The sequence below is a fragment of the Leptonychotes weddellii genome, chromosome 11 (assembly GCF_054177405.1).
Source record: "Leptonychotes weddellii isolate Sample4059 chromosome 11, ASM5417740v2, whole genome shotgun sequence".
Taxonomy (NCBI): domain Eukaryota; kingdom Metazoa; phylum Chordata; class Mammalia; order Carnivora; family Phocidae; genus Leptonychotes; species Leptonychotes weddellii.
Window position 1 is genome coordinate 77,849,498 of NC_138379.1, and position 15,792 is coordinate 77,865,289.

General features: G+C 39.5%; 1 protein-coding gene across 1 annotated transcript; it reads left to right on the forward strand.

The window, feature by feature from the left end:
- Positions 1-8,047: 8,047 nt before the first annotated feature.
- On the forward strand, positions 8,048-9,331 carry OR6X1 (olfactory receptor family 6 subfamily X member 1). Its single transcript, XM_031017243.2, is given in 3 exon segments — positions 8,048-8,527; positions 8,530-8,574; positions 8,577-9,331. Coding segments are annotated over 3 exon segments (912 nt in total). The 5' UTR covers positions 8,048-8,415.
- The last annotated feature ends 6,461 nt before the right edge of the window (positions 9,332-15,792 follow it).

The window sequence follows — 15,792 nt, forward strand, 5'->3', positions numbered from 1 at the left end:
CAAAATTACACCTACATGTATCATAATTAAATTTCCAAAAATCAATGATAAAAATTGTTAGGACAATCAGAAATTAAAATATTCACCATACCCACCCACACATCACAACACATGTTATATAAATATGGAAATATACATAATACATTGCTTATGTCTCATGAGAACCATGAAAGTCAGAGGACAATGGGACAATATCTTTAAACTGCTTGGGGTTGGGGGTGGAGTGGAATAAACTACCTAGAATTCTTTATGCAGTAAATATATCCTTCAAAATGAAGGACATGTAAATAAATTTCACACAAACAAAAACAGAAATTTTTGCTACAAGACCTTCACTGCAAGTAAAGTTAAAATGGTGGCTCAGTTGGTTAAGTGACTGCCTTTGGCTCAGGTCGTGATCCCGGGGTCCTGGGATAGAGCCTCGCATTGGACTTCCTGCTCAGCGGAGGGCCTGCTTCTCCCTCTGTCTCTCTCCCCTGCTTGTGCTCTCCTGCTCGCTCTCTGTCAAATAAATAAATAAAATCTTTTTTTTTTAAAGATTTTATTTATTCATTTGAGACACAGAGATACAGAGAGAGAGAGAGCATGAGCAGTGGGAGAGGCAGAGGGAGAGGGAGAAGCAGACTCCCTGCTGAGCCAGGAGCCCAATGTGGGACTCGATCCCAGGACCCTGGGATCATGACCCGAGCTGAAGGCAGACGCTTAACCATCTGAGCCACCCAGGCGCCCCAAATAAATAAAATCTTAAAAAAAAAAAAAAATTAACTCAAATGGGGCACCTGGGTGGCTCAGTTGGTTAAGCATCTGCCTTTGACTCAGGTCATGATCCCAGGATCCTGGGATAGAGCCACACTTCGGGCTCCCTTCTCAGCAGGGAGTCTGCTCCTCCCTCTCCCTCTGCTGCTCCCCCTGCTTGTGCTCTCTCACTCAAATAAAATCTTTTAAAAAAATTAAAAATGGATCATACAGTTCAACATCTAAAAGAAAACACAGAAAAATCTTTGCAATCTTGGGGTATGCAAAGATTTCTTAGGATGCAAAAAAAAAAAAAGAAACATAAGAAGAAAAAAATAAATTAGATTTCAAAAAGTTAAAACTTTTGTGTATCAAAATATATTATTAAAAAATTATCAGGGTGCCTCAGTGGTTCAGTTGGTTAAGTACCCAACTCTTGATCTTAGCTCAGGTCTTGATCTCAGGGTCATAAGTTTGAGCCCCATGTTGGGCTCCACACTGGGCATGGAGCCTACTTTAAAAAAAATTATTAGGGTGCCTGGGTAGCTCAGTCTGTTAAGTATCTGCCTTCAGCTCAGGTCATGATCCCAGGATCCTGGGATCAAGCCCTGCATCAGGCTACCTGCTCAGCAGGGAGCCTGCTTCTCCCTCTCCTGCTCCCCTGCTTGTGCTCTCTCTCTCTCACTCTCTCTGTCAAATAAATAAATAAAATCTTTTTTTTTTTTATTTGACAGAGAGCACAAGTAGGCAGAGAGGCAGGCAGAGGGAGAGGGAGAAGCAAGCTCTCTGCTGAGCAGGGAGCCCCATGTGGGGCTCGATCCCAGGACCCTGGGATCATGACCTGAGCCGAAAGCAGACGCTTAATGACTGAGCCACCCAGGCGCCCCTAAATAAATAAAATCTTAAAAAAGAAATTATTAGTAAGCCACAAATTGGGAAAAAATATTCTGTTTTTTTAATCTCACAAAGGACTCATATCTAGAATAAAGAACTTTTGTGACAATAATAAAAGGAAAATTAATCTAATTTTTAGTGAATAAAATATTTTAATTAATTCTTCACAAGGAATAAATATATGAAGTCAATAAGCATATGAAAATTTGCTCAATATCACTAGTCATCACAGAAATGCAAATTAAGTTAACATTGAGAAAACCCTACTTACCCCTACAATAATGTCTTTTTTTAATTGATAGTAACAAATATTGGTAAAATGTGGAGCAACTAGAACTCTTGTATGTTTGGTTGATGGGACAGCAAAATGGTGAAATCTCACTAGAGAACAATTTGGCTCTTTCTTAAAAAATTAAACATACACTTACCTCATCTCAGAAAATTCAGCTAACATTTATTCATCTAAAATAAATAAAAACATAGGCTCACAAAAAGATTCCTGCATGAGTATTCAGCACAGCTTTATTCATATAATTAAAACTGAAACAACTCAATAACTTATGAACCACTAAGTGAATAAACAAGGTGTGGTATGTTCATGGAATATGGAATGTGTAAGGAAGGAAAACTTTCCCTCTCTTCCTTTCTAGTTTCTTTGGCTGGTCTAATAATTAAATTGACATAAGACAGATTAAGAGGAGAAAAAAACAAAAAAATTTTTTAGAAAAAATAATTTTAATTTTGTATGTACAGCAGCTCATAGAAATACGAGATTCAAAAAAAGTGACCAAAACAGGCAGCTTTTTTATCTTTTAGACAAAGAAACAATAGATTTGTGAGGAATTGACAAGACAGAGAATTTTGGACTTGGGGAGGTAAATTGGTAAAGTAACAAGGGTTGTTTTTATAGCTTTCGTGGCCCTAAATTCTCCATCTCTGGTGATAAGGATGTCTCTCTTCCTCCTGGTTCAGGGAGGGTATACCTCACATGGGAGACTTATTTCCTGCTTTCAGGGAGACAAAGGAAGTTCAGAGTGTCCTTCCTGCACTCTGAACTTAAAGTTACTTTCTTAAGTAACTTTATTTATTTATTTATTTTTTATTTTTTAATTTTTTTATTTTTTTAAGTAACTTTAATTTTAAATAATCAATATGCCAAAGTGTTATATTTTGAGGCAGCCTGCCCTGAACCTTATCAAATACTACTCAGCAATCAGAAGGAATGAATGAACTTTTTATATTTGACAGTAGGGTTGAATCTCAAAAATTCTTTGCTAAATGAAAGCATCCAGACACAAAAGAGTATACAGATGGTATGATTTCACTCATATAAAATCATACAGAAGTCAAGACTAATCTACAGGCATAGAAATGAGGTCAGTGGTTGTTGGAGTGGGAGGGAAGGTGTTGAGGAAGACTAACTGAAAGTGGCCACAAAGGAATTTTTTGGAGTGCTGAGAACCTTCGAAATCTTAATTGAAGTGGTGGTTCATGGGTATACACATCTGTCAAAACCCACTGAACTGTATGCTAAAAATGACTGCATTTTATTCTATGTAAATTATACCTCATTAAAGTTTTTTTTAAAATTACAACTCTAACTCTATTTTCTCGTTTTGCAGAGTGTCCCCCAACAATGAGTTATGCTTGCTATATCCATCAACTCTCTGTTGACCCTCAAGAGTTCAAAACCCCATCTTTTCACTTATCACCATAAGATAGTTCACCAAAAAAGTCGTACAATTCTATGCCATTCACTCTTGGATTTCTGCATACCTGGTCACTTGTCACATTATTAATCAAATTTCCTACCCTTGATTCAACTTAGTTCAATAGAGGATCCCATTTAATTATTAAGAAACCACTGATTTTTCTTCTTGCAGAAACTGAAATTCAAGATCTAAAACCCACAAAATCATGGATTCTCCTATTTTGATTAATTATCTCAGGAGTGGAGGGATGACTGCTCCCAATTAGAATTTAGAAAACTGCCAATGCCCCGCCTTGACTTATGAATAAAGTTTTAGTGAGACTTTGTTTTCTCCTGGGAGTCTCTGGAGCACATCCATGGAGACCGATGTCCCAGAGGAAGCTAAGAAAGTGCCCCACTAACAAACTACTATTCTGAGAAAGAAATCTTGACCTAGTGTGAACTGATCTATTAATCAGTTTCCACACAATTCTCTTAAAACTGAAGCAATCTTGCTATTTCCTGAAAGCTTTATGAATGAAATTCAGCAATGCGTAACAACACTTACCTTAAATTTTAGAAAGAGAGATTCATTTTCCTGGTGCAAAAAAGGAAATTTTCTGTTTCAATTCTGTGCCTTTATAAGCACCTCTCCTTTCCTTTCAGTCGGCTCTGTGGATAAGGACACGCCTCTGCCTCCGGACCAGAAGTGTTTCCCTGGGAATCATTAGTGCTTGAGTATTGCTTTGCTAAGAGAGAGCAAAGAGTACTATTCTGGGTAAACTGTTGCTCTTCTGTAGAATGAATAGATATGGCTAGCCTTGATGCCTTGAAGCCTTGAAATAAATTCCAATTAATGCATCTCAGTCTCATATAGAAACGTCATAACCATGACTGGACTTGGACAAGCAAGCAGTCTTAATTCACCGCATTTCACCCGCAACCATCAATCCTTGGGATGAATTTCAAACTGGCTGTCTTTATTTGCATTCCGGTTTTGCACAGTCCCCCAAATAGTGATTCTTGATGCATGTCCCTTTGTGGAATTTATAGGGTATAATCCGGGTGCCTCTGCCGGAAGGTGGTACACTATTGGGCATCTTCAAATTTACTACATGATCAAAGTCTTGAAAAATTGAAATTGTCCCCCAGCAACAGTTCAGAAAAACAAAATGAATAAGCAAACAAACAAACAAAAGATGAGGCTTGGGACATATTGAGCTTAGCCCAGATTGGGAAAAGATATATGTTAATATCTTTGTACTTTTTTTCTTCTTTTAAGATAATGAAAAGTTTCAGAAAAATGAAGGATGCTTGTCAAACCATCGAGCATCAAGTGGGTTAAGAAAGCTCTCTGTACTCTGAGCAGTCTGGAGATCTGGGATAATAACCAGAACACAGTAAGAAACACAAAGCCCTGATTAGGGAAAGATGGAGCAGAAAGGTTTGCATGAGGCAAAATTTACATAAAAGCTGGAAGCAGCCGCGGACTTGGAGACAAATTATTTAGCAAACAGTCCCTGTTATGTCTCCAGCATTTGAAATATAACAGTAGCATTTTATAAACATACGCATGTATCAGTCTATATAAACTCATAGGTAACTGGGGACACAGTGTCAACAAAATATCCATTTATATAATCCTTTAGAAAAATCTCTTTTGAGGACTTATTTTATGCCAAGCCCATGCTTAGGCCCCACAGATATTATTGCTGCCCCCACGACCTTAGAGTTTGTGGAGGAAGCCAAACAAACTGTAAATACAATGTTGTAAGCGTTCAGATATGGAAATGCCCAGGGGGTCGGGTGGGGGCGGGGGTGGGGAGAGAAGGAAGGTGGGAGTAGCCCTGGAAATAGACTGGAGATGAGAAGTCGGGAAACGCTTCCCGTGACATGGCTCCTCGGCTGGGGTCTAGAAGTCAGACTGGATTTAGCCAAATGTGGGAGAGATTGGGGGAGGGGATTCTAGGCCAAGTTAACAGCACGCGAAGTGATTAGGTGATGAGAGAGAAGATGGCACCTTCAGGGAACCAGAGCAGGGGTCAGCAAACTGTTGCTGTAAAGGGCTGGCCTGATCATGAGTATTTTAGGCTTTGGGGGTCCTATAGTCTCTGCTGTAACTCTCAACTCTGCGATTGTAGCACCAAAGCATCCACAGGCAATATGTAAACAAATTAGTGTGGTTCCAGGGAAATCCTATTTACAGATAGTTAGCCAAACTCTAAACTTGGGTAACTCAATAAGCACAGAGCATAGAATGGGGAAGGAAAATGGCAGAGCAGGCTGGAAGATTGGGTGAGGTAAGACCAGATCATCAATGCCTTGAATGTCACACCAAGGAGTCTGGGTGCTACCCTTAAGGTTCCGAGGAGCGACATGGTCAGAATTGTGTTTGAAAAGGACCAGTCTAGCTACAGTTTGAAACATGGGTAGGAAAGAGTATGACAGGTCAGGAGACAGGGAGTTCAGTTAGGAGGCTGTCTTGATCCCCGATGAAAGATAATGGCATGCACAAAAATAGCCTCGAAGAGACCGAAGGAACAGATTGGAAGGTAAGGAGGTAACATGAACAGGACAACTCCTGATTGCTACGGGGAAATGAGGAGGAATGCCATATGACTCTATATGTCATGACTTCTCCAAAGGAAAAGAAATAGAGTCTAGACTATATAGTTAAATCTGGTAAACATGTCGACTGCAATGTTTAATCCAGTAATCCAGTATTTTAACTCTATCCCCTTAGCTTCCTAGGGTTACTTTCCTGTCTTTCTCTGAATATTGCTTTCACCTGCTAACTCACACCATCTGGCCTTCCTCGAAATCTCATAAAACTTTACATGTGCTCACACCCCAATCTAGTCGGCGGTCCAGATAGCTACTGCCTGGTTCCTGCCCCTTCTCTTTTGCTCTGCATCCCTCCTGCGGGCCACTGCTCTCGCCAGGCACGCCCACTTCTGCTGCTACCATTTCTGCGGACACCATTGCTGCAGCTCCTGGGTCCTCATGGTGCCAAAGCCAAGTCATGGTCCTTACAAAAGTACGCAGGGTCGGTATCTCCTCGTCTATGCCTTGCTTTCTCACTTGGATACATAGCAGTGCTATCTGTGACCAGAATCTCAAAGGAGCCCATTCAGATACCACCAGCAGTCCCTTCCTCCATGAAGCATAGATAAATGTGTACGTGTGTTGGGGAGGAAGGTGACACCATATTTTCCACACATACACATATGCACAAATTTGCCCCATGTTTGCAAACTCCCTGACTCAAGATTCTCTCCTCCAAAAGTGTCATGAACCCATCATGTACACTGACTTCCAGGAGGCCTGCCCCACCTGTTAGTTTATCAGAAGTGCCTAGACTGGCCCAACTCCCAGCTCCAGCTGAATTCTCTGCTTTAGTTCTATTTCACAAACTTCAGGTCTTGTCTGGAAGGCATTTTCCCTCCCTACCCCACTCTCTTTTCCTATTGAACACCTCTAGACTCAGCTTAGGCATCTCCTTCTCTGGAAAACTTTCTCTAACCCCTACCCAGGCTGGGTGAGGGGTCTTTCTGGGTTTTCCCAAAACAATCTGTGCACAAATCTACACTATCACTCACTGGGTTTCTCCCTATTTAAATGATAAGCTCCTTAGTCCTCTAGGAGGACTTGGAACATAAGAAGCTCTCAACAAATGCTTAAGGAATATATAGGTCTAGTTCTCCAAATTGTGGAACATTTAGCCCTTAGAAATTTTGTATTAAGCAGGAGAGACTGCCACTCCCTTCTGAGTGGGGAATGAAGATAAATCTATATCTACCCTATTTTGAGGGACAAGGCTCATGGCCAGTTATATTGACCATTAGTACAAATTCAAATACTTCTCTGTCTCTTATAGTCTCATGGGAAATAACTGAAGCTTTTGACTTAATAGGCAAAAAATAATAATCTTTTCCTGGTGTAAAAAAGAGGTGGGAGGAAATGGAAGCATTTTTCTCCTCTACGCTCTCAGAGAATTCTTGTTCTCTGATGTGGGGATAGAATGAAGCCACAAATCAATGAACTTTCCCATACTTTGAAAATGGGGCAGTTCATTTCACAGCAATTTACCTTACCCACTGCAAAGAAGAACCGTGTGGAAGAATATCCTCAGTAAGATAGGAAGTAGTGTTACTGTTTTCCAGTGAATTTTAAGAGAGTTGAAAGTTCTCAACCTATGAATTTGCATATACAAACAGGAATGCTTTGCTTGGTATGGAAAGATACTTAGTCACAAAGGAAGGTTTTGGTAGGGATGTACTTTTCAGGATCCAGTTTGTTATCTAAAGAATTTGCTAGACTTTTTACTTTTTAGTTTCATGTCTATGGATCTTTATCCAGTATACAGTGATTAGGTACATCTGCATATTAGGCACTAATTCAGCTGGTCTTGGCATTTTAAATTAAAGCTTAGTACATTTTCCTACTTGCTTAGCAATTTTATTCATTTCATTTGAATGTTTTTTAGTCTCCTTTGTTATGAGTCTGAATTAGTATTTGGAAGTGGATTCTTGAGAAAAACATCTGTTCTATTATCTAAGTTAGTATTTCACTGCTAATATATAACAGCAATGATTTTTAGTTGTATAAATACACCCAGAGAGATGGGGGGGAGTTGTAAAATCAGCTTTCTTAAACATATTTGTAATATAAATCAAGAATTTCTTTTATTAGAGTATAAAAGGGGAGTGTGGATTATTTCTTATGAACCCACAGCTCAGTTTATGCAGACATACCATTGTATACACTTTAAAGAATCATATGGATTATTGACAGTTAAACCATGTTGCAGTGATCATTCTCATAGCTGTATATGGATGGAAAAGTACTTTTCCACTCATCAAGTGTACTTAGTACTTTCAAAGTCCATTAAAAGATGGTTTAGCTGGCAAAAGGACAAGCCCAATCCTGAGTAACGAAGGAGTGCGGAGGGTGTATATGTGTATGCGAAGGAGGGGGAGTGCCCTGAAGGACCTTAAATAGACTCAGAATCCTCCTTTTTTTGTGTCCAACCTGTATTTGAGCATGAGATTTGAAGAAGCTACTTTCTTGCTTGTCTTTCTAGAGTATCAAGGGACATGAGGACTGGCATGACAATCACAGAGTTCATCCTCCTAGGCTTTCCTGATACCCAAGGACTACAGATCCCTCTCTTTATAGTCATCTTTTTCATCTACATATTAACCCTTGCAGGAATGGGCTCATAATTGCCATTGTCTGGGCAGAGCCCAAGCTACAAAACCAATGTACTTCTTCCTCTGCAACTTGTCCTTCTTAGAGATCTGGTACACCACCACAGTCATCCCCAAACCGTTGGAAACTTTTGTGGTGGCAAGAACAGCTATCTGCATCCCCTGCTGCCTATTGCAGGCCTTCTTCCACTTTTTCCTGGGCACCACTGAGTTCTTTATCCTCACCATCATGTCTTTTGACCGTTACCTGGCCATCTGCAAGCCCCTTCACTACCCCACCATTATGACCAGCAACCTCTGCCTGTGACTTGCCCTCAGTTCCTGGGTGGTAGGCTTTACCATTGTCTTTGGTCAGATGCTGCTGCTCATCCAGGTGCCCTTCTGTGGCAACAATGTCATCAATCATTTCTACTGTGATGTTGGTCCCATTTTGAAAGCAGCCTGTGCAGACACAAGCATTCTGGAGCTCCTGGTGATCCCAGGGTCACTCCTCTTCACAATGATTTCTTATATTTATATCCTGTCCACGATCCTACAGATTCCTTCAGCCACTGGCCGACAGAAGACTTTCTCTACCTGTGCCTCTCACCTGACAGTAGTCTCCCTGCTCTATGGTGCTATTTTGTTCATGTACCTGAGACCCACAACACACTCTTCCTTTAAGATTAATAAGGTGGTGTCAGTGCTAAATACTATCCTCACACCTCTTCTGAATCCCTTCATTTATACAATTAGAAACAAGAAGGTGAAAGCAGCCCTAAGGAAGGCAATGGCTTGTCCAAAGACTCATCGTCCACAGTAAAATATGCAACACATCAAAATGAACTTAAGGCAGATACAAAAATTAAATGTGAAAGAGGACTGTGGAGAAGGTAAAGATGTAAAAGCAAACTATGATGGTTAAAGTCTCCTATAAGAATTTATGTATAAATGAATCAGTCCTTCAAAAGAAATGAACTCATTCTCCAATAAGGAAATCCCAGAATACCTTCAGATGCATCAAGTAGAAACCGCAAAAGTCAAGGACAACTGTCAGTAGCCTTAAAAAGAAATGTAAGGAATCCTGTCTCCCTCTTTGTTTATAATAACTCTTCTTGCCTCATTTCCTTGTCAATGGCATAAAACATCCCACGTATTTTCTCAGTACTTAGTTTCTTCACAGTATAAGTCCTCTGTAGGCTCCTAATCAATTCTAATGGGTCTTTCAAAAATGTTTTAAATAAACCAAGTTTTTGTTTGATAATGTGGGACTTTCATTTGAATAGAATACAAATGTCTACATACACCTATTCCCAGATAATACCAAAACTTGAGGACATCATGTGAAAATTTCTATATTGGATTTAGCCAGTTCCTATGCTTCACTCTAGGTAGGCCAGGTGCCTAGGAAACAAAAAGTCTGAGAACCAGTGAACTATGAAGGTTTTCTTGCTGGAAAACTCAACCCCAAGGTTACATTAAGGACAGGGCTTGAATGTAAGGTTATCATGTAATGTCCTTCAAGGCAATGACAAACCTATTCATTTAACCATGCTCTCAGGCAAAACATTTGGCAGAAAAAGTTTTTTACAGAATGATGATGCAGGCGACTCAGTTTGTAAAAATGAGTATTATATGTGCCCCTCTTCCACAGCAAAAAAAGTCTATCATTAAAAGTCCATTAAACTGTGATTTTTTTAAAAAAGGATTATTGCAATCCTTTTTTTTAACTTTTTATTGTTATGTTAATCACCATACATTACATCATTAGTTTTTGATGTAGTGTTCCATGATTCATTGTTTGTGCATAACATCCAGTGCTCCATGCAGAACATGCCCTCTTTAATACCCATCACCAGGCTAACCCATCCTCCCACCCCGCTCCCCTCTAGAACCCTCAGTTTGTTTTTCAGAGTCCATAGTCTCTCATGGTTCATCTCCCCCTCCAATTTCCCCCCCTTCATTCTTCCCCTCCTACTATCTTCTTTTTTTTTTCTTAACATCCTTTTTAATATTGAATTGAAAATTGCAAAAGCAAAACAAAGTATAATGAGGTGAAAATGTTATTATCTCAACTGTCCGATCTGATCTTACCTTAGAGAGGAGCTGTCTTGGGGCCAGGCAGGTGAAATTGGTCATTTGAAGGCAGAAGGAGAGAGAGAGCTTAAGGATGAATATTACCAAGAGCCCTATCATCAAAAGAATGGTTTAAATTGCCCTGAATGAGAAAATCTGGGTAGTATCTAAGTGCTCCTCAGAGGGGAAAATGGCACAAAAAGTAAAGAGAGGAGAAATGAGCCAAAAAGATGAATGTAGCAGAAAAGTCTGTGGGAAGAAGCCAGTGGAAATTCTCCAAAGTTGGGGAGCCCACAGAGCATTTTAAAGGTGGAGATGCCTATCCTCAATTTGAGGCCACATTTCTATGCTGTTCAACTGTCTTCCCCTTGAACCTTTAGTAAAGTCTCCTACATTACCAAATAAATATCTGAACAGTCTGTGTATGTCACACACATTCACGTATGTGTATGTTGTGCATGTAATTCAAGGAAGAACTGAGTTTCTTGTCTGGAATGATGTGGTTTGGATTCGAGACAGTCCATAGAAAAGCTCACAGCAATGGCCACAGAATATGCAGAAATTTTAGGAAGAACTTCAGAATTTCATTGGCTTGGGCATGGATCCAGCTAACCTATATCTAGGGGAATTGAGACACTTGGGTTATATTATTACTTAAAAACATTTTTAAAATCTGCTTTCAAGTTTCACCGATATTAGTTTCCCTGGGCCTAGCCTATTGCCTTAAGAGTTACCTGTTTGAAAAAAAAAAAGAGTTACCTGTTTGATAGCAGACAGAGGGTAACATAAAACACCTTGACAGATCTTATAAAGGAGAGAACAAATGTGAGAGTACCACCTGAGTCCAATTCATGAAAATCAAAACAGACACCATTTATTCATGCATTTTTCATATTTTATTGATGTATTGGTATCATGTCCCAAGCAATGTGCCAGGTACTGATTCTGTTGAAAAAAACATTTTTGTGTAGTCTGCCAGAAAATCAGTGCTAGGGGTTGGAAATGCCAGAGTTGGAGAAGCCTATCCAACAAAGATGTTCCAACACCTGAACATCAAGAATGAAATGGGTTACAAGACTTCTAGGCAGCCCGGCCTTAGATCTTCAACAACATGGTCCCTCCAAAGTCACCAGGGAGTGTGTTGTCTACCTCCAGTGCCTACAGGAGCCAGAGTGTGTTTTGAGGAAAAAGAGCCCGGGCCACAGAGAAAACATAGCAGAGCTTGACTTTACATTGCTCTTTGTTTCTTAGGGCTCTAGAACCCAAATATCTTCCCCAAATGTACATACCCCAGCTTTCTCCAAGAGAATAAGAAATTACACAAGAACTCATCCAAACAATATCATAAACAACCTCTTACTCAGATCCCTGGATAGTAATTATTTTTCTACTACTGATAACTCTAATGACAAGGTGGAGCTCATGCATACAGCTGAGCCAAATCCTTGACAATGAGGTCTTGAGTTAATTTGTTCCTGAAAAATGTACACACTTAAGTAAAGCGGTTGTTTCCATGATGTGTTCCAAGAATACATTAGTTATTAAAAACAGGGTTCAAGTATTCAAATCGGGGGACATACAGAGTTAGACAAGGTTAAGCAGGTTCCTTCACTACTCAATTTCTCAGAATCTTTAACACTATGTTGAAAAAAAATTTCTAACTCCCAAGCTTATGCATATAAAACTGCCTGTTATATCATCTTGGTTTTATTAAGAACTGTGCCTACTATTAGTGATGTAAACCAGAGCAATGACCGTTTCAAAAGGAGACTTTACAATCCTCTCCTCAACCAATCATATGGTGGCCTCTTGTTCCTGCCTTATTTGGGCAAAACTTCCTTTCCTTATCCACGATCTAGCCCTTCCCTTGTAACTCAGAAAGACCAAAGTTACTTTTGAGTGATACAGCTCTCCTTTACCTGTCAAGTAATAAATTCAGCTTTACTTTTTCAGTTCTAATAATCTTCACATGCATTAGAAACTCCCAAGAGGAAGATAGAGAATATGCCTTTCCCAAGCTTACCCAGCTACAGAGCACTTTTCTCAATGTGCCTTAGACTAAAGCTTTCCTGCCATCTTCCTTAAGGTGCATCCAAAGTCATCTCTGTTTTTATCAGGCTCTTATAATTCCATGATATTCATAAATGACCAACCAACTTGGAGACAAAATTTTTAACTCCAATACAAGAAAAGCTGAATAGACAAAGAATTGGACATGATTACATATTTACCTAAGCATTAGTGCCTGAGCAAGTGGCTCACCACCACTTTGAATTACATATTCTCCTTGCAAGTTTAAATGAGTCCAATTATAAAAATGCCATTTACACATGACTCTTCCAGAACCATCCACTTCCTGTACCTGGTATTCAGCTCGTCTCAGACTGAACAACTAAAAGAGTAGAATGACACACACTTTCAGATCAGCCCACTCCACTAATTACTCCTGCCATTTCTTTAGTTTTTTGAAAATAGTCTCTCTCTTCCAAGTGCAGAAGCAACCATTTTCCTAATAATTAGTTCTTTGGTCTTCATCAAATACTGTTTAAAAAACAACAACAACAACCTAATGCCCACATCTCCACACTATGGCTTTAGTCCAAGCACTTGACCTACAATAATAACTTTGTAAATCACCTTTCCCAATCTACTCTTGGACCCCTTCATTCTCTTCTGTGGCCAGAAAGATCTTATAAAAATCTCTATCTAATCATGTCACTTGATTAAAATCCTTCAATGGCTTCCCATTAACTGTAACAGATAATGCTTAATTTAGTCTATAAGACATTTGGTCTATCGGATCTGATCCCTGTTCACAATACCAGGTCCATCTCATATATTTCTCTATTGCTCTCTGGCCCTAGACACACTATCCTCTCAGTTTCTCCAATACCCTAAGCTCCTTTCCACTTCAGGACCCTTGCATACACACTATTACTTCAAATATTCTTTCTTACCCCACTTCCCACTCCCACCCCCAATCTCAGCCTGCCCACTCATCCTTCAGAATCTGCTCAAAGCTTACCACTCAAGAAAGTTTCCCCTAACCACCTCTCTACCAGCACCATCACCTGGATTAGGACCACCAGTCATAAGCTCTTGTAATAGGTTGTACTTCTCCTTTGTAGAACCTACCACAATCATAAGTAATTTATTCAAATATGTTTCTTCCCTCCCAAACACACGCATCCACATGAAAGTTAGCTCCATGAGGACAGATTGTTCTCCACTGTATTCCATATACTACCACAGTGTCTGGCAATAGCAGTTACTCAATAAATAAATCCCACTGATGAATGAAGGACCAGATAACTGGACAGACAGAAAATCAGTCACATCACATACAGATTGTAATCTCTGTAGTTCTGTTATGTAAATATCCCACACACTGTGTTTTAAAAGTATAAATGAATTACCATAGGCTATATTAGATTAGAATCCCCAATTTATACCAATCACAAAAGTAAATTCAAATTCATAAAAAGGAAAGCAAAAAAGTAGTAAAAGAAAATATAGGATGAAGCCCTGATGATTTTGGTGTGGAAAAAAATGTTCTGGAATAAGACATGAAATTCAAAGCCACTGAGAAAAACAGTGTATCAAATTTATCCAATTTGAAACTTTTTTTTAAATAAAGACTTTGAGTCCTGTTCTTTTTTTTTTTTTCCCCAAAGATTTTCTTCATTTATTTATTTGACATAGAGAGAGACAGCGAGAGAGGGAACACAAGCAAGGGGAGTGTGAGAGGGAGAAGCAGGTTTCCCGCTGAGTAGGGAGCCCAATGCAGGGCCGATCCCAGGACCCCGGGATCATGCCCCAAGCCGGAGGCAGATGCCCAACGGCTGAGCCACCCAGGCGCCCCCAATTTGAAACTTTAAGACCATAAACAAAGTTAGAATGTAAGCTATAAAGTCAAAGAAAGTATTTGCAACATACATATTAAATGATTACTACAAGAATATATAACATTTAACAAGAATAAGAAAAAAATCCAATTGAGAAATAGGCAAACTCATAGGAAAACTACAAGTTACCAATAAACATACAAAGATTGTTCATTTTCATTCTTAATCCTGGAAAAGGTAAAATAATGAAACATCAATTTTTACCCATTTTACAAGTTGTTTTGAGAGAGAGTGAGAGAGAGAAGGAGCGGGGGGCGGGGGAGTCAGGGGGGCAGAGGGAGAGGGGGAGGGGAATCTTAAGCAGGCTCCCTGCTCAGTGCAAGTCAGTCAGGGATCAATCCCAGGACCCTGAGATCATGACCCAGGCCAAAACCAACAGTCGAATGCTTAATCAAATGAGCCACCCAGGCACTCCTCACTTTACAAGGTTAGCAACATAAAATAGTGGCATGAATATGGGGGGAAAATATTCTCATATACAGCTGTTAAGATCATAAATTGGTGCAGTCTCTGGGGAGATAATTTGGTAGTATCGATTGAATGTATACAACCTATGACCCAGCAATACTTTTTCTTTGTCCCAGAGTAACATTTGCATGTATGCATGAAGAAGATGTTTATTATAGCATTGTTTGTGATAGTAACAATTATAAACAACACATATTACCCATAGGGAAATGGCTAGTCACACAATGGAATGTTATGCAAAAAGTAGAAGGAATAAGGGAGATCTGTATGTACTATGAACAGGTCTCCAAGGCCCAATACTAGGAGAAAATAGCAAATCAAGGAATCCAACATGAACCCACACATATATGCATATGCACACAAAATAATATATGATTTCTATGAATACATATGTATATTGTATGTAAAAGTATAGAAAAGGTAAGGTAAACACGTAAGAATAACGTTTGGTGAGAGAGATGAGGAAGCCAGGATTAGTAAAAGGTCATTAACTTTATCTGCAATGTTTGAAATGTTTAGAAGAACATTTATGTATCATTTATGAACTTAATATTTTAAAATATTAAATGAAATCTATAATGAGAACATCTGGCACACAGTAGACCTGCACGAACCGTATATTCCTGCCCCTCCATCAAAGGTAACGAGTACCTTGGCTTCAAACACAATAGACTGATCCCAGCAATGTGTCCTATTAAAATGAAACGTGTAAGACATAGTTGGGGGGAGAGAAGGCCCTCCCATGGCACGTGGAGAGGGGTGACTTAGGGGGTTCAAGGGACAGGGAGAATAAAAAGGAAAATAGGGGAGATCACTGACCGAGACAAACTGAACA